Genomic DNA, 17792 nt, shown 5'->3' on the forward strand with positions numbered 1-17792 from the left:
CAGCGTAGCAGTGGAATGATATTCCATGCCGGCTGATGACAGAGCCAAGGGGGAGCATGTAGAGGGTGAATAGGGTGGGGCCGAGGACTGATCCTTGTGGGACACCACAGGTGACATGATGGGTGTCAGACCATGCCTCTCCCAAGGAGACATACTCCGTTCTTCCGGTGAGGTAGGATCTGAACCACTCAAGGACAGAGTCTGAAAGTCTGATGGTGGACTGGAGCCGGTGAAGGAGGATGTCATGATCGACAGTGTCGAAAGCTGCTGTGAGGTCAAGGAGGATGAGGAGGGAAGGAGAGCCAGCATCAGCCGTCATCAGTAGGTCGTTGGTGACCCTGACCAGGGCAGTTTCTGTGCTGTGGCCAGAGCGGAAACCTGACTGGAACTTCTCGAGAAGTTGGTTCGAGTTTAGGTGGTCCTGAAGCTGAGCGGCAACTACCTTCTCCAGCACCTTAGATAGGAATGGGAGGTTGGATATAGGTCTGTAGTTAGCCAAGATTTCCGGGTCTAGGGAGGGTTTTTTAATTAGTGGCTTTATGACTGCAGTTTTAAGGGCAGAGGGGACATGGCCAGCCTGGAGAGAGAGGTTTATGACCTTGGTGATGAGAGGGCTCATAGTGACAATATTGGATTTCACCAGGGCTGAGGGAAAGGGGTCCAGGATACAAGTGGAAGCCTTCATTTTCCTGACGATTTCCTCAACCTCTCGCTGTGTGATGATTGAAAAACAGCAGAGAGGTTGAGTAGTCGCCGGCTGTGGTCAATCTACAGTTACTATGTGTCCTTATGCTAGCTTGCTATATCCCTCTGTGTACCCTGCAGGTGCAGAGCAGCGTGGACACCATGATGCAGTACAAAGGGGAGCTGACGGTGGTGCTGAGGTACATCCCTGCAGAGAAGAACCTCACGCTGCCTCTGGACCCGCTGCAGGGTAGGTCATCTTCATCTTCATCACTCTGGACCCGCTGCAGGGTAGGTCATCTTCATCACTCTGGACCCGCTGCAGGGTAGGTCATCTTCATCTTCATCACTCTGGACCCGCTGCAGGGTAGGTCATCTTCATCTTCATCTTCATCACTCTGGACCCGCTGCAGGGTAGGTCATCTTCATCTTCATCACTCTGGACCCGCTGCAGGGTAGGTCATCTTCATCTTCATCACTCTGGACCCGCTGCAGGGTAGGTCATCTTCATCTTCATCTTCATCACTCTGGACCCGCTGCAGGGTAGGTCATCTTCATCTTCATCACTCTGGACCCGCTGCAGGGTAGGTCATCTTCATCTTCATCACTCTGGACCCGCTGCAGGGTAGGTCATCTTCATCTTCATCACTCTGGACCCGCTGCAGGGTAGGTCATCTTCATCTTCATCTTCATCACTCTGGACCCGCTGCAGGGTAGGTCATCTTCATCTTCATCACTCTGGACCCGCTGCAGGGTAGGTCATCTTCATCTTCATCACTCTGGACCCGCTGCAGGGTAGGTCATCTTCATCTTCATCACTCTGGACCCGCTGCAGGGTAGGTCATCTTCATCTTCATCTTCATCACTCTGGACCCGCTGCAGGGTAGGTCATCTTCATCACTCTGGACCCGCTGCAGGGTAGGTCATCTTCATCACTCTGGACCCGCTGCAGGGTAGGTCATCTTCATCTTCATCACTCTGGACCCGCTGCAGGGTAGGTCATCTTCATCTTCATCACTCTGGACCCGCTGCAGGGTAGGTCATCTTCATCTTCATCACTCTGGACCCGCTGCAGGGTAGGTCATCTTCATCTTCATCTTCATCACTCACCAGACTGTAGACTGTAGACCAGGGTATGTTGACAGACTGCCCTGACCTCCTCCTCTTCCTCGTCCTCCTCCGCAGTGAAGAAGGGCTTCCTGAAGGGGAAGAGGTCCGGCTTCACGCTCCCCAAAGGGGGCATGGTGGAGCTGCTGCTGAAGGAGGCCAGGAACCTGACTGCCGTGAAGTCTGGAGGCACCTCGGACCCTTTCGTTAAAGGGTGAGATGTTACCGCCACAGTGTTGGGGGCAGACACACAGACGGGTTCCGGGGCATCGCTGACTGCATTCACAGGTTTATGGCAAAGTATTATCTGAAAATATGACAGGGATGTTACAGTTGCCAGTCCTTCGGATGAGATGTTAAACCAATCTGACTTCAAGCCTTAAAGAACCCAGGACGTCTACCGCAGAGAGTAGGGGGTTCCCCAACCTTCTGGGCCAAAACCCTTTGACATCCAGGCCACCTAATCATCCCTCTCCTTAATCGGCTGATATCAACCCTCGTCTCCTGAGCCTTTCAGCCACTGTGTGATGTATGCCTGGTTCCGGTGTCTGGCAGCCATTGTAGTCTCTCCCCTTCCACTGGACCATCATGGGAGCCTATTGTGCCATGAATTACACATAATGATGTTTGTAAATTTAAAAGTGTAATTGTCAGCTAGCTAACGTTACGTTATAGCATCAAAAGCTATTGATAATGTTAGCTAACGTTAGCTAGCTTGCTTGTCAATCACCTTTCTTGACTTGCAAAATGTCTTTTAAATTGACAAACATATGTGTAATTTGTGGCACGACTCAAAGGGCATCAAATAATTCTTTGTCTCCTGCTGGTGATGATCGAAACAGGGTCCCAGGGTGGTTAGAGGAGGAGGAGGACTTCACCTCTCTATTGTAAACAGGGTGGTTAGTGGAGGAGGACTTCACCTCTCTATTGTAAACAGGGTGGTTAGTGGAGGAGGACTTCACCTCTCTATTGTAAACAGGGTGGTTAGTAGAGGAGGACTGCACCTCTCTATTGTAAACAGGGTGGTTAGTGGAGGACTTCACCTCTCTATTGTAAACAGGGTGGTTAGTGGAGGACTTCACCTCTATTGTAAACAGGGTGGTTAGTGGAGGACTTCACCTCTCTATTGTAAACAGGGTGGTTAGTGGAGGAGGACTTCACCTCTCTATTGTAAACAGGGTGGTTAGTGGAGGAGGACTTCACCTCTCTATTGTAAACAGGGTGGTTAGTGGAGGAGGACTTCACCTCTCTATTGTAAACAGGGTGTTAGTGGAGGAGGACTTCACCTCTCTATTGTAAACAGGGTGGTTAGTGGAGGAGGACTTCACCTCTATTGTAAACAGGGTGGTTAGTGGAGGAGGACTTCACCTCTCTATTGTAAACAGGGTGGTTAGTGGAGGACTTCACCTCTCTATTGTAAACAGGGTGGTTAGTGGAGGACTTCACCTCTATTGTAAACAGGGCTGGTTAGTGGAGGACTTCACCTCTCTATTGTAAACAGGGTGGTTAGTGGAGGACTTCACCTCTATTGTAAACAGGGTGGTTAGTGGAGGAGGACTTCACCTCTCTATTGTAAACAGGGTGGTTAGTGGAGGAGGACTTCACCTCTCTATTGTAAACAGGGTGGTTAGTGGAGGAGGACTTCACCTCTCTATTGTAAACAGGGTGGTTAGTGGAGGACTTCACCTCTCTATTGTAAACAGGGTGGTTAGTGGAGGACTTCACCTCTCTATTGTAAACAGGGTGGTTAGTGGAGGACTTCACCTCTCTATTGTAAACAGGGTGGTTAGTGGAGGACTTCACCTCTCTATTGTAAACAGGGTGGTTAGTGGAGGACTTCACCTCTCTATTGTAAACAGGCTGGGGGCGATATGGCCAAAATATCTTTGTTTCAACAGTATTTAATTTTCTTTTTAATTTCTTGTATTCTAATTGTATATCTAATGTATTGCAATACTTATAATTGTAATGAACTGAATAATATACAGTAGGTATTTCTTTTATCATAATGTATATCGTGGACGTTGGTATAGTAACCATGGATCCATTCGGTTATACTTCCCAACCCTAATTGTAAATTCTTCTACTATCATGCACTCTTCCTACTATACTAACATGTCTCTACTATTCCTATGCACTCAACACTGCAGCGCCCACCTTTTAACACTTGTTTGATGAACATTGTTATAAGCTGATAGAGTCGTGCCCTTCCTGATGACTTGTCGTACAGAACTTGTAAGTCGCTTTGGATAAAAGTGTTCAGCTAAATTACTAAATGTTTTTTTTTTATCCACTTTTTCTCCCCATTTTCTATGTTTCTCCCATCCCAATTTCGTATTATCCAATTCTTCCCTCCCCTGTCTTGAACGTTGCTAGACTATGCCTCCCACTGGTCGGCTGTAGTGAGGATAGAAGCCTTGCATCACATGTCCCCTCCGGTACACGAGGAGGCAGCCTGTCGCATCTTTTCACCAGACAGCTTGAACTCTCAGTGGCGAGGAGTAACGCGTGGGAGGCTCACGCTGCCCCCGATACTTCCTGTCTCTGCTGAACAGGCGTCACCCAACCGACCTGTAGGAGTCGCTGTCCACAACGTCCAATCCCCACCCATCAACTTTCCCACCCCTAACACTTGCCAATTGTGTTAGTATGAACGACCGGCCAAGCCGGTAGCAATGCCGAGAGCTGGGCTCTAACCCAGCGTCTCCTGCGTTAGTGGCGAGCGCCTTGCCCACTGCGCCAATCAGCCGCCCATAAATGACTAAATGTAATGTAAACGTAAAGCACTTTGAGTGTCTAGAAGAGCACTTTATAAATGCAACCATTCATTCATGAATTCCTTCCTTCCTTGACATCTGATCTGCCTCCTCAGGTACCTGCTCCTTGACATGTGATCTGCCTCCTCAGGTACCTGCTCCTTGACATCTGATCTGCCTCCTCAGGTACCTGCTCCTTGACATCTGATCTGCCTCCTCAGGTACCTGCTCCCGGACAACAGCAAGGCCACCAAGCACAAGACGGAGGTGGTGCGTGGCACGGTCAACCCTCAGTGGAACCACACCTTCACCTACTGCGGCCTGCAGGCCGGAGACCTGGGCAACGTGTGTCTGGAGCTCACCGTCTGGGACAAGGAGGCCCTGGCCAGCAACGTGTTCCTGGGAGGGGTCCGGCTGGGGGCGGGCACAGGTGTGTGTGTGTGTTTTGGTATGGCAAGGTATGGCACTCGCTGTGCTGGGATCATTACGAAGGCATGTTTTATGATGGGGTTCAGTAAAATAGACGTTACCTTTGTCAGCAGGTCCACCAAAACCCTGTCCACTCTTGAGTCAGACAGGAACAATAAATAACGTTAACTCTTTCAGTGCCACGCCTGGTTTTCCATTTTACCGCTTGAATGCCACCATCCGCGCCAATGTTAACGTTAATATCGCCTAATCTATGTTTTAAATTATGGCTATGTGTCTAATCTGCCCATCGCATTATCAAAGACTATTTTCCAGACAGTGCTGTGAAGGCAGATTGTTTTTTTATCGCGTCGTTGCCGTTTCAGAGCAGTTAGAAAAGCCCCCGTTTTGATATAAAAAACAGCTCATTCTGGAGCATTCTATGAAAATCGTCTTTTAGTGGAATATTCCACAACGTTGATATTCGTCGGCCTTTTTATGAATAGTTTTCAAATAAACGCTAGATGATCAATATTATACGTGCACGCACGCACATTACGGCCGCGCGCGGATAATCGCCTCGTTGATTTCCTCTCTGAGTTTTACATTGAAACCGAAAGAAGACATTTCACAAAACAGCTTATAACTTCATCAAACTTACTCTGATTATCCTACCACTGATAACATAGAGTCCTTACCTGACATCAGATGGTATCCAACTGGTATATTCCAATTCCTGATCACCATTCGAAAAAATCGATACGTGTATGGATCCAACGCGACACAGTGGATCTCCATGATCCGCGGGGATCTGAGGCTCCAGAATGAACTCTAGTAACCCCGGCTGGATCAGTGAACTGGAAAATGTGGAGTACCGGATTTTTTTCCCCATTCATTTTCATTGAGTCCATTCCAAAATAACTTATGTCATCTGGGAGACGACAGGGGGTGCTTTTTTCCACAGTGATCACCGGCGCAGCTCGGCAATACTCGGGTAGGCTCGGGTGATGCAATAATTTTTCAGATCGCAAAAAAATAATAATAATAATAATTCCGAGAAATCTCGTGAGTGGCTAGCAACCACCTATAAAAAAACACGAGAAATCTCGTGAGTGGCACTGAAAGAGTTAACAGCGCCCAACAGATAACGTTATCGTTACATTCAAACAGCCTGAAAATACTAGAATCCAACATAGTCTGGTGAAAACGCACCTTATGTTATGGATGGATCATCACCGTTTGTCTGTCTAGGTCATAGGTGTCAAACTCATGGCCCGCGGGCCAAATGTGGCCCGCCACGTCATTTGATGTGGCCCCCAAAGAGCTCTGATAAAAAAGAAAAAAAAACGTTTTTTTTTTTTTTATATATAAACATTAATCTTGGGTTAAAAAATAGCGGCGTTAAAATAATTGTGGGTTAATGCGTTAATAAAGCTTTAACTTTGACAGCCTTAGTTATTACACATTCTTACACATACATGTATGTTGAACATCTGAGGTATTGATGAAGTAACAAAGGAAAAAAGCCAAAAGCACTTACTCCTCAGACATTCTTTGACAATTTTACAGCCCAAAATACAAAAAAGATCCAGGCGGAATAGGTAACAAAGGGTTGAAGAAATATTGTCTGAACTGTCAGATGCAAACTGGCTGTGTGACATAACCGAGCATCTCGCTCAATTGAATAAGAAGCTGTAGGGACGCAAACAAGTCCCACCCAAAACTTGACCAATATAGTTGTGAACTGAGACAACCCTTATTTTGTTATTTTTGAGTACAGTTACAGTTGTGTGTTCATGCAGACACATAATAGCAATTTCATTACGAATTGAAAATGGTGGACCCTGATGTAAACAAGTCGAAAGTCTTTCTCTGGTCTGCATCCCCTTAACAATTGTGTGTATTGAGCTGTACTGTACTGTACCCATTCTGCAATCTGTTAATTAAAGTTAATTAAACTATCTTCCATTAGTTGGATGTATGGCCTCTGCAAGGTTGTGTGCAGCCATTTGTTTTTGTAACATCTGCTACATCTGTCCCACGTGTTCTTTGCAGCTCACAGTTGTTAGTTCTGCCTCTCTTGACTGTGACAAAAAGGTTTTGAACAAACTTAATGTCATAGCTTGTATTTGATGATCTTCTTCTTTGTTATTTACTTGAATGGTTTGATCATTGATTAATGGAGTAATATGGGGTTCTGATAAACTAAAATTATTTGTTACAATAACATAAGCTAACATATATTTTTACATCTATGCAAATGCATATGCAATATGTATAACTTGAATAAGTAATAAATACAGAAACAACATGTTTAACAATATGTAAATGAGTAGCTACATTTATTTTACATTACATTAACATTTATACGGTCTTTGGCCCTTTGAGGGCAACTATAATGCTGATGTGGCCCTCTGTGGAAATGAGTTTGACACCCCTGGTCTAGGTGATCACCATTGCCGAATGTTAGTTGGCCCTAGTCTGGAGTGCTCTCAACTCTGGTGTCGCCGACTACCGCGGAGCGGTGAACAGATGTTACATGCTCGGCCGGTTTGACAATAGTATTTTTATGATTTACCAGAAGTGCTGAGTCCAATGTAGTCTGGTGAAAACGCACCTTATCATCCATAAGTGTGATCGTTTTGTCCTCTTCATAATAATCTTCAATAGTTCGCACGCCATTGCATAGACAGTCCGTAGGCTAGTGGCTACGACTCTGGCCAGCAGTGAGTGAGCAACCCCCCCCCCCCCCCCCCCCCACAGTAAACTAGCCCAGTTCAAAAGGTACTGCCACCTATCATTGTCATTTCAATTCCAATTCACTCAGAGGTACCAGGATCACACAACAAGGTCCGGCTGACTGTTTAGTATAATAAAATGTAATAATAATTAAAATAATTATTACAAAAAAAAACGACCACCAAAGTTAACAAAGGCTGTGTTGTGTGTCTCCCTGCAGGCCAGAGCTATGGCAGAGAGGTGGCCTGGATGTATCTTATATCTTATCTTAACTCATACCCGAGTATAGTCGGGTTATCTCGCCAACCGTTGAGCGCCAAAACCTGAGTATACTCGGGTTTTGATCCTTTGATCCTTTTCCTTTGATCCCCGTTCTATACGGTCAGCCAGAGCCCTCTATGTCTCCCTGGCTCATCTGCCTACGTTGGAATTGCAATGACGATCCAATCTCACCAGGTGGCAGTATCGCCTACCTTTTGAACTGGAATAGCTTGGTGTGGATACACCTTTTCTTTTTTTCTTTTTTTTTGCAAGGGCTCCTCCTCGGAGACAGAGCGACCGCCTCGAGATTTTATTGCCTGAAGCCTATTTCCCGTATACATGAGTATAGACATATACACGGGTAATCGCGATGGCGATGCGATCACTGGGAATTAGGGATGTCCGATATTATCGGCCTACCGATATTATCGGCTGATATCGGCATTAAAATGTGATATCGGGTATATTTTGTTTGTGTTTGAGAGGGAAAAAAAGAAAAAAGATGGAAAATGTACGATATCGACAACTGTAAATGTTCAAAAAAAAATCCTGCAATAAAGAAATAATAAAAAAAAAAATTGATATCGGATTTTTTTTTTTTACATTTCTATAACCTTTATTTACCCAGGCAAGCAAGTACGAACAAATTCTGATTTTATTTATTGTCAAAAGTATGCATAATGTTGTGTTAATTCCACAACAAGAGATATGTAATGTTAATTACCTGAAATTATTCCGTTTTTTGGGGGGGGAAACCCTGCATATATCGGTATCGGTTGATATCGGTTGATATCAGTATCGGAAATTACGAGTTGGACAATATCGGTATATCGGTATCGGTAAAAAAGCCAATATCGAGCATCCCTACTGGGAATTATTCTTTTTGGAATACCTTCTGGCTAAGGTAAGGTATCATTTATTCTATGTCTATTTTACTGAACCTGAAACATGTTTTTGTAACAATCACAGTGTTGTGTTTTACCGGACGTGTTGCTCGACAAACATGATCACAGTTTCTAGTTAAAACGCCCCCCCCTCTGATGATTTTGTGAAGACACATATGTACATGGTATATACCTTTGATTTGGGAGTATTTGGGGTTTCAGGCGATCAACCAGAACGATTTGGGCGTATTGCATATAACGCGTCATATCTCGCAATCTATGGAAAAAGACTGGATTATTTCGGAAAGGGCGATGTTTAGCGTGTAATAGCGCACAAAGTACAGTGTGTAGAAATTAACTGATTAGTCAGTAATGGACTATGAATAATGCCTGTCAAATGAGCCATACTATTGTCTCCATAGCTATAATACAGAGCACACGATGGGTCTGCAAACATCGCTAAAATGGTCAATAGCGCTGGCGCCAGGCGGTACGCGTGTACCACTTCCGCAACGGATTTGATTTCCGGGGTTGCCCTGATTGGCCGCAACGGCCACGTGAACGCTGCGGCCCCGCGGCAGCCCCAGACGCGGCAACGTCTGGCTGCTGTGTTTCACTGCCGCTTTCCAACGCCGCAGCAGCATTGTCGCGCCACATCGCCTGAGTGCAGAGCTGTTTAATCACTTGCCCCACTGCGTTACCAGTGGCGCGACGCTGGAGTTCACTTCGTTCCTCAAGCGTGTATCAGGGCGTCATTCTTTATATAGCTCTCAAAGTGCACCAGATTGAAGCATTTACATTGCAAAAAAAAATAAAACATTTAAAAAGGGGGGATTCGAACGCGGGTCGTCCGCGTGAGAGGTATTAGGACTAACCATTACACCACAGTGGCAGATAAATTAAATATCCATTATATATCCATTAATGGACAAGCCGTACGTCGGCCGTCTAATGAAGTTAGATTTATACAGTACACTTTGACTGCTGAATTGACACGTTTAACTTATTCATTCTTTAATTCAGCAAGGCGAAGTGAACTCCAGCGTCGCGCCACTGGTAACGCAGTGGGGCAAGTGATTAAACAGCTCTGCACTCAGGCGATGTGGCGCGACAATGCTGCTGCGGCGTTGGAAAGCGGCAGTGAAACACAGCAGCCAGACGTTGCCGCGTCTGGGGCTGCCGCGGGGCGGGGCCGCGGCGTTCACGTGGCCGTTACGGCCAATCAGGGCAACCCCGGAAATCAAATCCGTTGCGGAAGTGGTACACGCAGGCGGTATAGTGGGTGGCGCTAGAGTTAATAAAGGCTGTGTTGTGTCCCCCTGCAGGCCAGAGCTACGGCAGCCAGGTGGCGCTAGAGTTAATAAAGGCTGTGTTGTGTCCCCTGCAGGCCAGAGCTACGGCAGCCAGGTGGCGCTAGAGTTAATAAAGGCTGTGTTGTGTGTCCCCCTGCAGGCCAGAGCTACGGCAGCCAGGTGGCGCTAGAGTTAATAAAGGCTGTGTTGTGTCCCCCTGCAGGCCAGAGCTACGGCAGCCAGGTGGCGCTAGAGTTAATAAAGGCTGTGTTGTGTCCCCCTGCAGGCCAGAGCTACGGCAGCCAGGTGGCGCTAGAGTTAATAAAGGCTGTGTTGTGTCCCCCTGCAGGCCAGAGCTACGGCAGCCAGGTGGCGCTAGAGTTAATAAAGGCTGTGTTGTGTCCCCCTGCAGGCCAGAGCTACGGCAGCCAGGTGGCGCTAGAGTTAATAAAGGCTGTGTTGTGTCCCCCTGCAGGCCAGAGCTACGGCAGCCAGGTGGCGCTAGAGTTAATAAAGGCTGTGTTGTGTCCCCCTGCAGGCCAGAGCTACGGCAGCCAGGTGGCGCTAGAGTTAATAAAGGCTGTGTTGTGTCCCCTGCAGGCCAGAGCTACGGCAGCCAGGTGGCGCTAGAGTTAATAAAGGCTGTGTTGTGTGTCCCCCTGCAGGCCAGAGCTACGGCAGCCAGGTGGCGCTAGAGTTAATAAAGGCTGTGTTGTGTCCCCTGCAGGCCAGAGCTACGGCAGCGAGGTGGCGCTAGAGTTAATAAAGGCTGTGTTGTGTCCCCCTGCAGGCCAGAGCTACGGCAGCCAGGTGGCGCTAGAGTTAATAAAGGCTGTGTTGTGTCCCCTGCAGGCCAGAGCTACGGCAGCGAGGTGGCGCTAGAGTTAATAAAGGCTGTGTTGTGTCCCCCTGCAGGCCAGAGCTACGGCAGCGAGGTGGCGCTAGAGTTAATAAAGGCTGTGTTGTGTCCCCCTGCAGGCCAGAGCTACGGCAGCGAGGTGGCGCTAGAGTTAATAAAGGCTGTGTTGTGTCCCCCTGCAGGCCAGAGCTACGGCAGCGAGGTGGCCTGGATGGACTCCTACGGGGAGGAGCAGCGCCTCTGGCAGAGCATGATCGACAACCCAGAGGTCCCACAGGAGGGCACCCTGATGTTGAGGGCCCACATGAGCAGGAACCACACCTGAGCCAGGGGCGGAGGGAAGGAGGGAGGGATGGAGGGAAGGAAGGATGGAGGGATGGAGGGAAGGAAGGAAGGATGGAGGAAGGAAGGATGGAGGGATGGAGGGAAGGAAGGAAGGATGGAGGGAAGGAAGGAAGGATGGAGGGAAGGATGCAGAGAAGAACAGAGAGGTGGTGGACAGGAAGAGTGATTGGCTGGGGGGGGGGGGGGGGGGGGGGGGGGTCCCGGGGGGGGGGGGGGGGGGGGTTCTGGGGGGCAGAAGCAAGGATATGAAGGACTGAAGGGGACATGGCGGCTGAGAGAGTTCCACGTTTCTCCTGCAATACAGAGCTGATCACACACATGTAATCACACACACACACACACACACACACACACACACACACACACACACACACACACACACACACACATGTAATTACACACACACACCCACACACACAAAGATAGGGATTTTCACTGTGCGTTGCAGTGTTTGCAGGGCTATATCTATATTCTATATTATAGCTATGGAGACAATACTATGGCTCATTTGACAGTAACTATCCCTCGTTCAACATGTGAAAAAGAATAAAAATTTTCATGTATACATTCGCGTATTATACCGTGGTGAATATTGTATAGTTTCAGAGTGATCCTGGCTAATTCCTGGAATCTGCGTTATGGAGCGATATGTGAATTTAGCTAAAAGCGTTCGCGTTGCTTGCCTGGACACGCTACTATTTCCAAATCAAAGGTATATAATAGGTATTATGTTTCATCATGAATGCATGAAAGGGGGGGGGGGTCGTTTTTTGATGCTTTGATCGCCAGCAACGGCATTCGTTTTGAATACTACATACGTTGATCGGCTGAATCGATATGAAATCATTGTGGGATCAGGGTGGAATTGACGTCACATAGTTCTTACCTTTGATCGGGGTTATTCCAAAAAGAATATTCCAATTGTCTGATCGCAATTTCCAGTATTGATGTCGATCGGGTCCCTGACATGAAGTGGCACAAGATATGCCTCAAATGTGCTGAACACGTTTCAAAGTGATCGGATGAAGCGATTTACTTGGCTTGGTCTAAATTCTCCGCCCGGATGAAATTAGATGTGACACACAGTGTGAAATAAGGTTTCAAAGGGTAGGCGATACTGCCACCTAGCAGGATTCGGCCGGTATTGCACTCTCTGCGTTTCAGAATGAGTCCCAATAGACCTATCTCAAACCATGCCCTCTTTTCTTGATCCTCCAATCACAACGGTCTCTTGCCTCGGACAAGCTTTGTTTGTCTGAGGCAAGCGACAGTTGTGATTGGAGGATCAAGAAAAGAGGGCAGGGTTTGAGATAGGTCCATTAGGGGTGTAACGATGCGACCTCACAACAATTAAATTTGATTACGATTCTTCAGGCAACGATTCAATGCATGATGAAATCTCTTCATTTGACCTCGATTCGATTAATTTTCTATTCGATTAAAAATCAGTTAATTCCCCAAAAAAAATTATACACAAATGTGGCTGGGGGAACTGATTCACTCAGCATGAATGGACTATAGGTCAATAAAAACAATACACAAAAAAAACATAATTATTATTTAATTATTTCGATTCTAATCGATTCTAACATTTTCAAATCGATGCAGTTGAATCGTCACATTAGGATCGATGCATTTCGATTCATCAATGCAACGTTACACCCCTAGTCCCAATGATACACAGAGGTCCGTGACACTGCATAGAATAAAAAAATTGAATAAAAGAGAAAACGATGAAAACCCGAGAAATCTTGGGTTTTGGTGCTCAACCGCTGGCAAGATAACCCGAGAAATCTCGGGTCTGGCGCAGAAAGTGTTAAGGGATGACACAACAATTTGACACAAGTTTAGCATACTTTCTGAATACATGAAAAATAGACTAAAGTATATGAAGTATTCTTTCAGAACATATACTTAACACTTTGAGCGCCACGCCGGGTTTTCCTTTTTACCCGCTGAATGCCACCATTGGCGCCAATGTTAACGTTAATATCGCCTAATCTATGTTTTAAATTATGGCTATGTGTCTAATCTGCCCATCGCATTATCAAAGACTATTTTCCAGTCAGTGCTGTCAAGGCAGATTGTTTTTTTATCACGTCATTTCCGTTTCAGAGCATTTAGAAGAGCACCCGTTTTCAGATCAAAAACAGCCCATTCTGGAGCATTCTATGAAAATCGTCTTTTACTGGAATATTCCACAACGTTGATATTCGTCTGCCTTTTTATGAATCGTTTTCAAATAAACGCTAGATGATCAATATTATACGTGCACGCAAGCACATTCGAGCCGCGCACGGATAATCGCCCCGTTGATTTCCTCTCGGACTTTTACAGTGAAACCGAAAGAGGACATTTCACAAAACAGCTTATAACTTCATCAAACTTACTCTGATTATCCTACCACTGATAACATAGAGTCCTTACCTGACATCAGATGGTATCCAACTGGTATATTCCAATTCCTGATCACCATTCGAAAAAATCGATAAGTGTATAGATCCAACGCGATACAGTAGAACTCCATGATCAGCGGGGCTCTGAGGTTCCAGAATGAACTGTGGTAACCCCGGCTGGATCAGTGGACTGGAAAATGTGGAGTACCGGATTTTTTCCCCCATTCATTTTCATTGAGTCCATTCCAAAATCCCTTGTGTCATCTGGGAGACGACAGGGGGCGCTTTTTTCCACAATGATCGCCGGCGCCGCTCGGCTATACTCGGGTAGGCTCGGGTGATGCAATATGATTTCAGATCGCTAAAAAAGAAAAATAATAATAATTCAGAGAAATCTCGTGAGTGGCTTTCAACCACCTATAAATAAACCCGAGTATTCTCGTGTGTGGCACGGAAAGTGTTAAAGGTGACATGCATTATAAATGTCTTTTTTCAGTGTCAAGCATTGTATTATAGTAATAGTAGTTAGTATCAATGTGTCTGTGTCTCTAAATACCATATTGGCGGATTGCTCTCATTCAGCTCAGACCATTTCCTGGTCGAAAAAATCAGGTCATTCTGATTTGACTCGCATGGTGACGTCACGTGGCGAGGATGGAGCGGATAGTGATCCAATTGGCTCTGTGGTTGTAGCGCGAGCGAACGAGAGAGAGAGGGAGAAATACACCCTCGCGACAGAGCACACATACACACGCGCGCGGCGCACTGTCAGGGAGAGAGAGAGACAAGGGGACCTGCTAATCTCACACATGCAGCCCTGTTTACATCTCTCTCTCTCTCTCTCTCTCTCTCTCTCTCTCTCTCTCTCTCTCTCTCTCTCTCTCTCTCTCTCTCTCTCTCTCTCTCTCTCTCTCTCTCTCTCTCTCTCTCTCTCGCTCTCTCTCTCTCTCTCTCTCTCTCTCTCTCTCTCGTATCACGCTGTGTGGGTGACTGTCACTGAAAGTGCGTATGGGCGGAGCCCAGCCAATAACAGGCAAAAATCCTGAGGCTGGAAAATGATGCTTTTGAGTGCTCCATTAGAAATATAAAACAATGATTTTCTTTTTTTAAATAAACCTTACAGATGTCTTCCATAGACTCACAGGAATTGTGTAAAGTTGCCCAAATAGATGCATGTCCCCTTTAAGTATGCTTATTTTTTTTACTTGGGCCTCGCACACACACACACACACACACACACACACACACACACTTCTCTCTGAGCCACCCTGTGTCCTTGTCCTGTTTTGAACAACCAGTCCTGCCTCACACACTCATACGCCCTCCAGAACCATCATGACCAAGCACTGCTATTACTACTGTGTGTTATTACATGTTCCATATTATGTATCCCACTGTACCCCACTGTACCCCATAAGCACATGATGAGAGACATGACGAGACACATGATGAGACACAAGGACAGAATAGCACATACACACCACTAGTGCTTGAAACAACCTGAACAACGTCTCCGTGCACAAGAAGGAGAGATATATTGCGATGTTAACCTGACACACAACTGATGGCCAAAATATTTTACAAAACACTATCAGTGTGATAATAAACCAGTGTATTATTATTATTATTATTTAGGGCTGTCCATGAATTCTTAGTCGACGAAATAGTCTAGGACGATTTCATAGGTGATTTAAATTTTACTCTCCCACATACAGTAATGCAGAGGAAACTCTAAATCTAGTGCTGACTGGGGAGCTCCCGTAGCTCACCGCATATCTCGGCGCCATTTCTGCGTCGGGGAAAACCGTGCTCGTCACGGATCTGGGGGACACGAGTTCGATTCCCGGACCCGCCGTCATTTCTCAGAATGTCTTCCCCTGCTCTACATCCCATTTCAACCTGTTTCTGTCGGTCATGCTTGACCAGAAAAGCGATAAACGCTAAAAAAAAAAGTTTAAAAAAAAAAAGAAAAAAAAATCTAGTGCTGACCAGAGATGTGCTTATCGTTTTAAATCTAGTGCTTACTAGAGATGTGCTTCTCATTTTAAATCTAGTGCTTACTAGAGATGTGCTTATCGTTTTAAATCTAGTGCCTACTAGAGATGTGCTTCTCATTTTAAATCTAGTGCTTACTAGAAATGTGCTCATCGTTTTAAATCTAGTGCTTACTAGAAATGTGCTTCTAATTTTTCAGGAAGTAACTCATTCAGCATGATTTTTTTTTTTAAATCGGCTAATCGAAGTCTTGGTGGACTATAAGGGGACAGCCCTATTATTATTATTATTATTATTATTATTATTATTATTATTATTATTATTATTATTATTATTATTATTATTATTATTATTATTATTATTATTATTATTATTATTATTATTATTATTATTATAGTGAAATTGAGATAGCAGAACAAAGCCAGAAGAAGCACTGATTGTTTCAGTAAAAACAGCACTCCAGGGACCCCCTGCTGTATTGTGTGTAAGGTGCGATCCCAGGGACCCCCTGCGGTGTGGGCTGTGTGGTATTAGTAAATCAGCACTGAGGGGGGGGGGGGGGTGGTTAGGAAAGCCAGTGATGAGTCACCACCTCACATCACGTGACCAATCGTCTCGTTCCCGAAAACTCTGGAATTCCAGCTCCACTGTCCTTCACACTGTCTGCTCTCCCTGTCTGCTAGAACCAACCTACACCCCCCCCACACACACCTACACCCCCCACGCACACACACACTAAAGAAATGCACTAGTACTAGTAATAATAATTCATTATTCACACGTTTACCTGTGTACTGTAGATGAGAGGCATGTACAATACCCTGATACTGAAGAATCTCTAGACTGACTACAGCATGTATTATCTCTGTTATGTGTCCTCCTCTAATAGACGTCTGTTGATCATACAGTCCAGTTTGCTGTAATCAAACCATTCTTTTGTCTGAAACGTGTTACAGGAATATTTTGATGAAATAAAAAGTACAACACATTTTTATGCAGTCTGCTTTTTTCGCTTGGACTCTTGGACTTGTCCCCCCTCTGTGTGTTTATTTACATTAGGGATGCATCAGTACTGATTCTCCTAAAAAAGGGTGTCGGTATCCGAGAATTCCCCCGATACTAAAAATCTGATTCCATGTAACATATCTTAATTAACATGCCAGAAACACATCTTAACATGCCAGAAACACATCTTAACGTGCCAGAAACACATCTTAACATGCCAGAAACACATCTTAACATGCCAGAAACACATCTTAACATGCCAGAAACACATCGTAACGTGCCAGAAACACATGTAACATGCCAGAAACACATGTAACATGCCAGAAACACATCGTAACATGCCAGAAACACATCTTAACATGCCAGAAACACATGTAACATGCCAGAAACACATCTTAACGTGCCAGAAACACATCTTAACATGCCAGAAACACATCTTAACATGCCAGAAACACATCTTAACATGCCAGAAACACATCTTAACGTGCCAGAAACACATCTTAACATGCCAGAAACACATCTTAACATGCCAGAAACACATCTTAACATGCCAGAAACACATCTTAACGTGCCAGAAACACATCTTAACATGCCAGAAACACATGTAACATGCCAGAAACACATCTTAACATGCCAGAAACACATCTTAACATGCCAGAAACACATCTTAACATGCCAGAAACACGTGTAACATGCCAGAAACACATCTTAACGTGCCAGAAACACATCTTAACATGCCAGAAACACATCTTAACATGCCAGAAACACATGTAACATGCCAGAAACACATCTTAACATGCCAGAAACACATCTTAACATGCCAGAAACACATGTAACATGCCATAAACACATGTAACATGCCAGAAACACATCTTAACGTGCCAGAAACACATCTTAACATGCCAGAAACACATCTTAACATGCCAGAAACACATCTTAACATGCCAGAAACACATCTTAACATGCCAGAAACACATGTAACATGCCAGAAACACATGTAACATGCCAGAAACACATCTTAACATGCCAGAAACACATCTTAACGTGCCAGAAACACATCT

At 45.4% G+C, this 17792-nt stretch overlaps 1 protein-coding gene across 1 annotated transcript in view; it reads left to right on the plus strand.

Annotated features, from left to right (window-relative positions):
- sytl5 (synaptotagmin-like 5) overlaps positions 1-11315 on the plus strand; it is a gene marked incomplete at both ends in the record, with an annotated part of 153955 nt that extends 142640 nt beyond the window's left edge. Inside the window, 4 exons of the mRNA XM_084314073.1 lie at positions 826-934; positions 1870-2005; positions 4769-4977; positions 11173-11315. Of these exons, the coding sequence (XP_084170199.1) occupies positions 826-934; positions 1870-2005; positions 4769-4977; positions 11173-11315 (597 nt within the window). The remainder of the gene's footprint in view (positions 1-825; positions 935-1869; positions 2006-4768; positions 4978-11172) is intronic.
- Between the last annotated feature and the right edge of the window lie 6477 nt (positions 11316-17792).

This window comes from Notolepis coatsorum, assembly GCF_963971535.1.
Source record: "Notolepis coatsorum genome assembly, chromosome: 5".
In the NCBI taxonomy this organism is placed as follows: Eukaryota; Metazoa; Chordata; class Actinopteri; order Aulopiformes; family Paralepididae; genus Notolepis; species Notolepis coatsorum.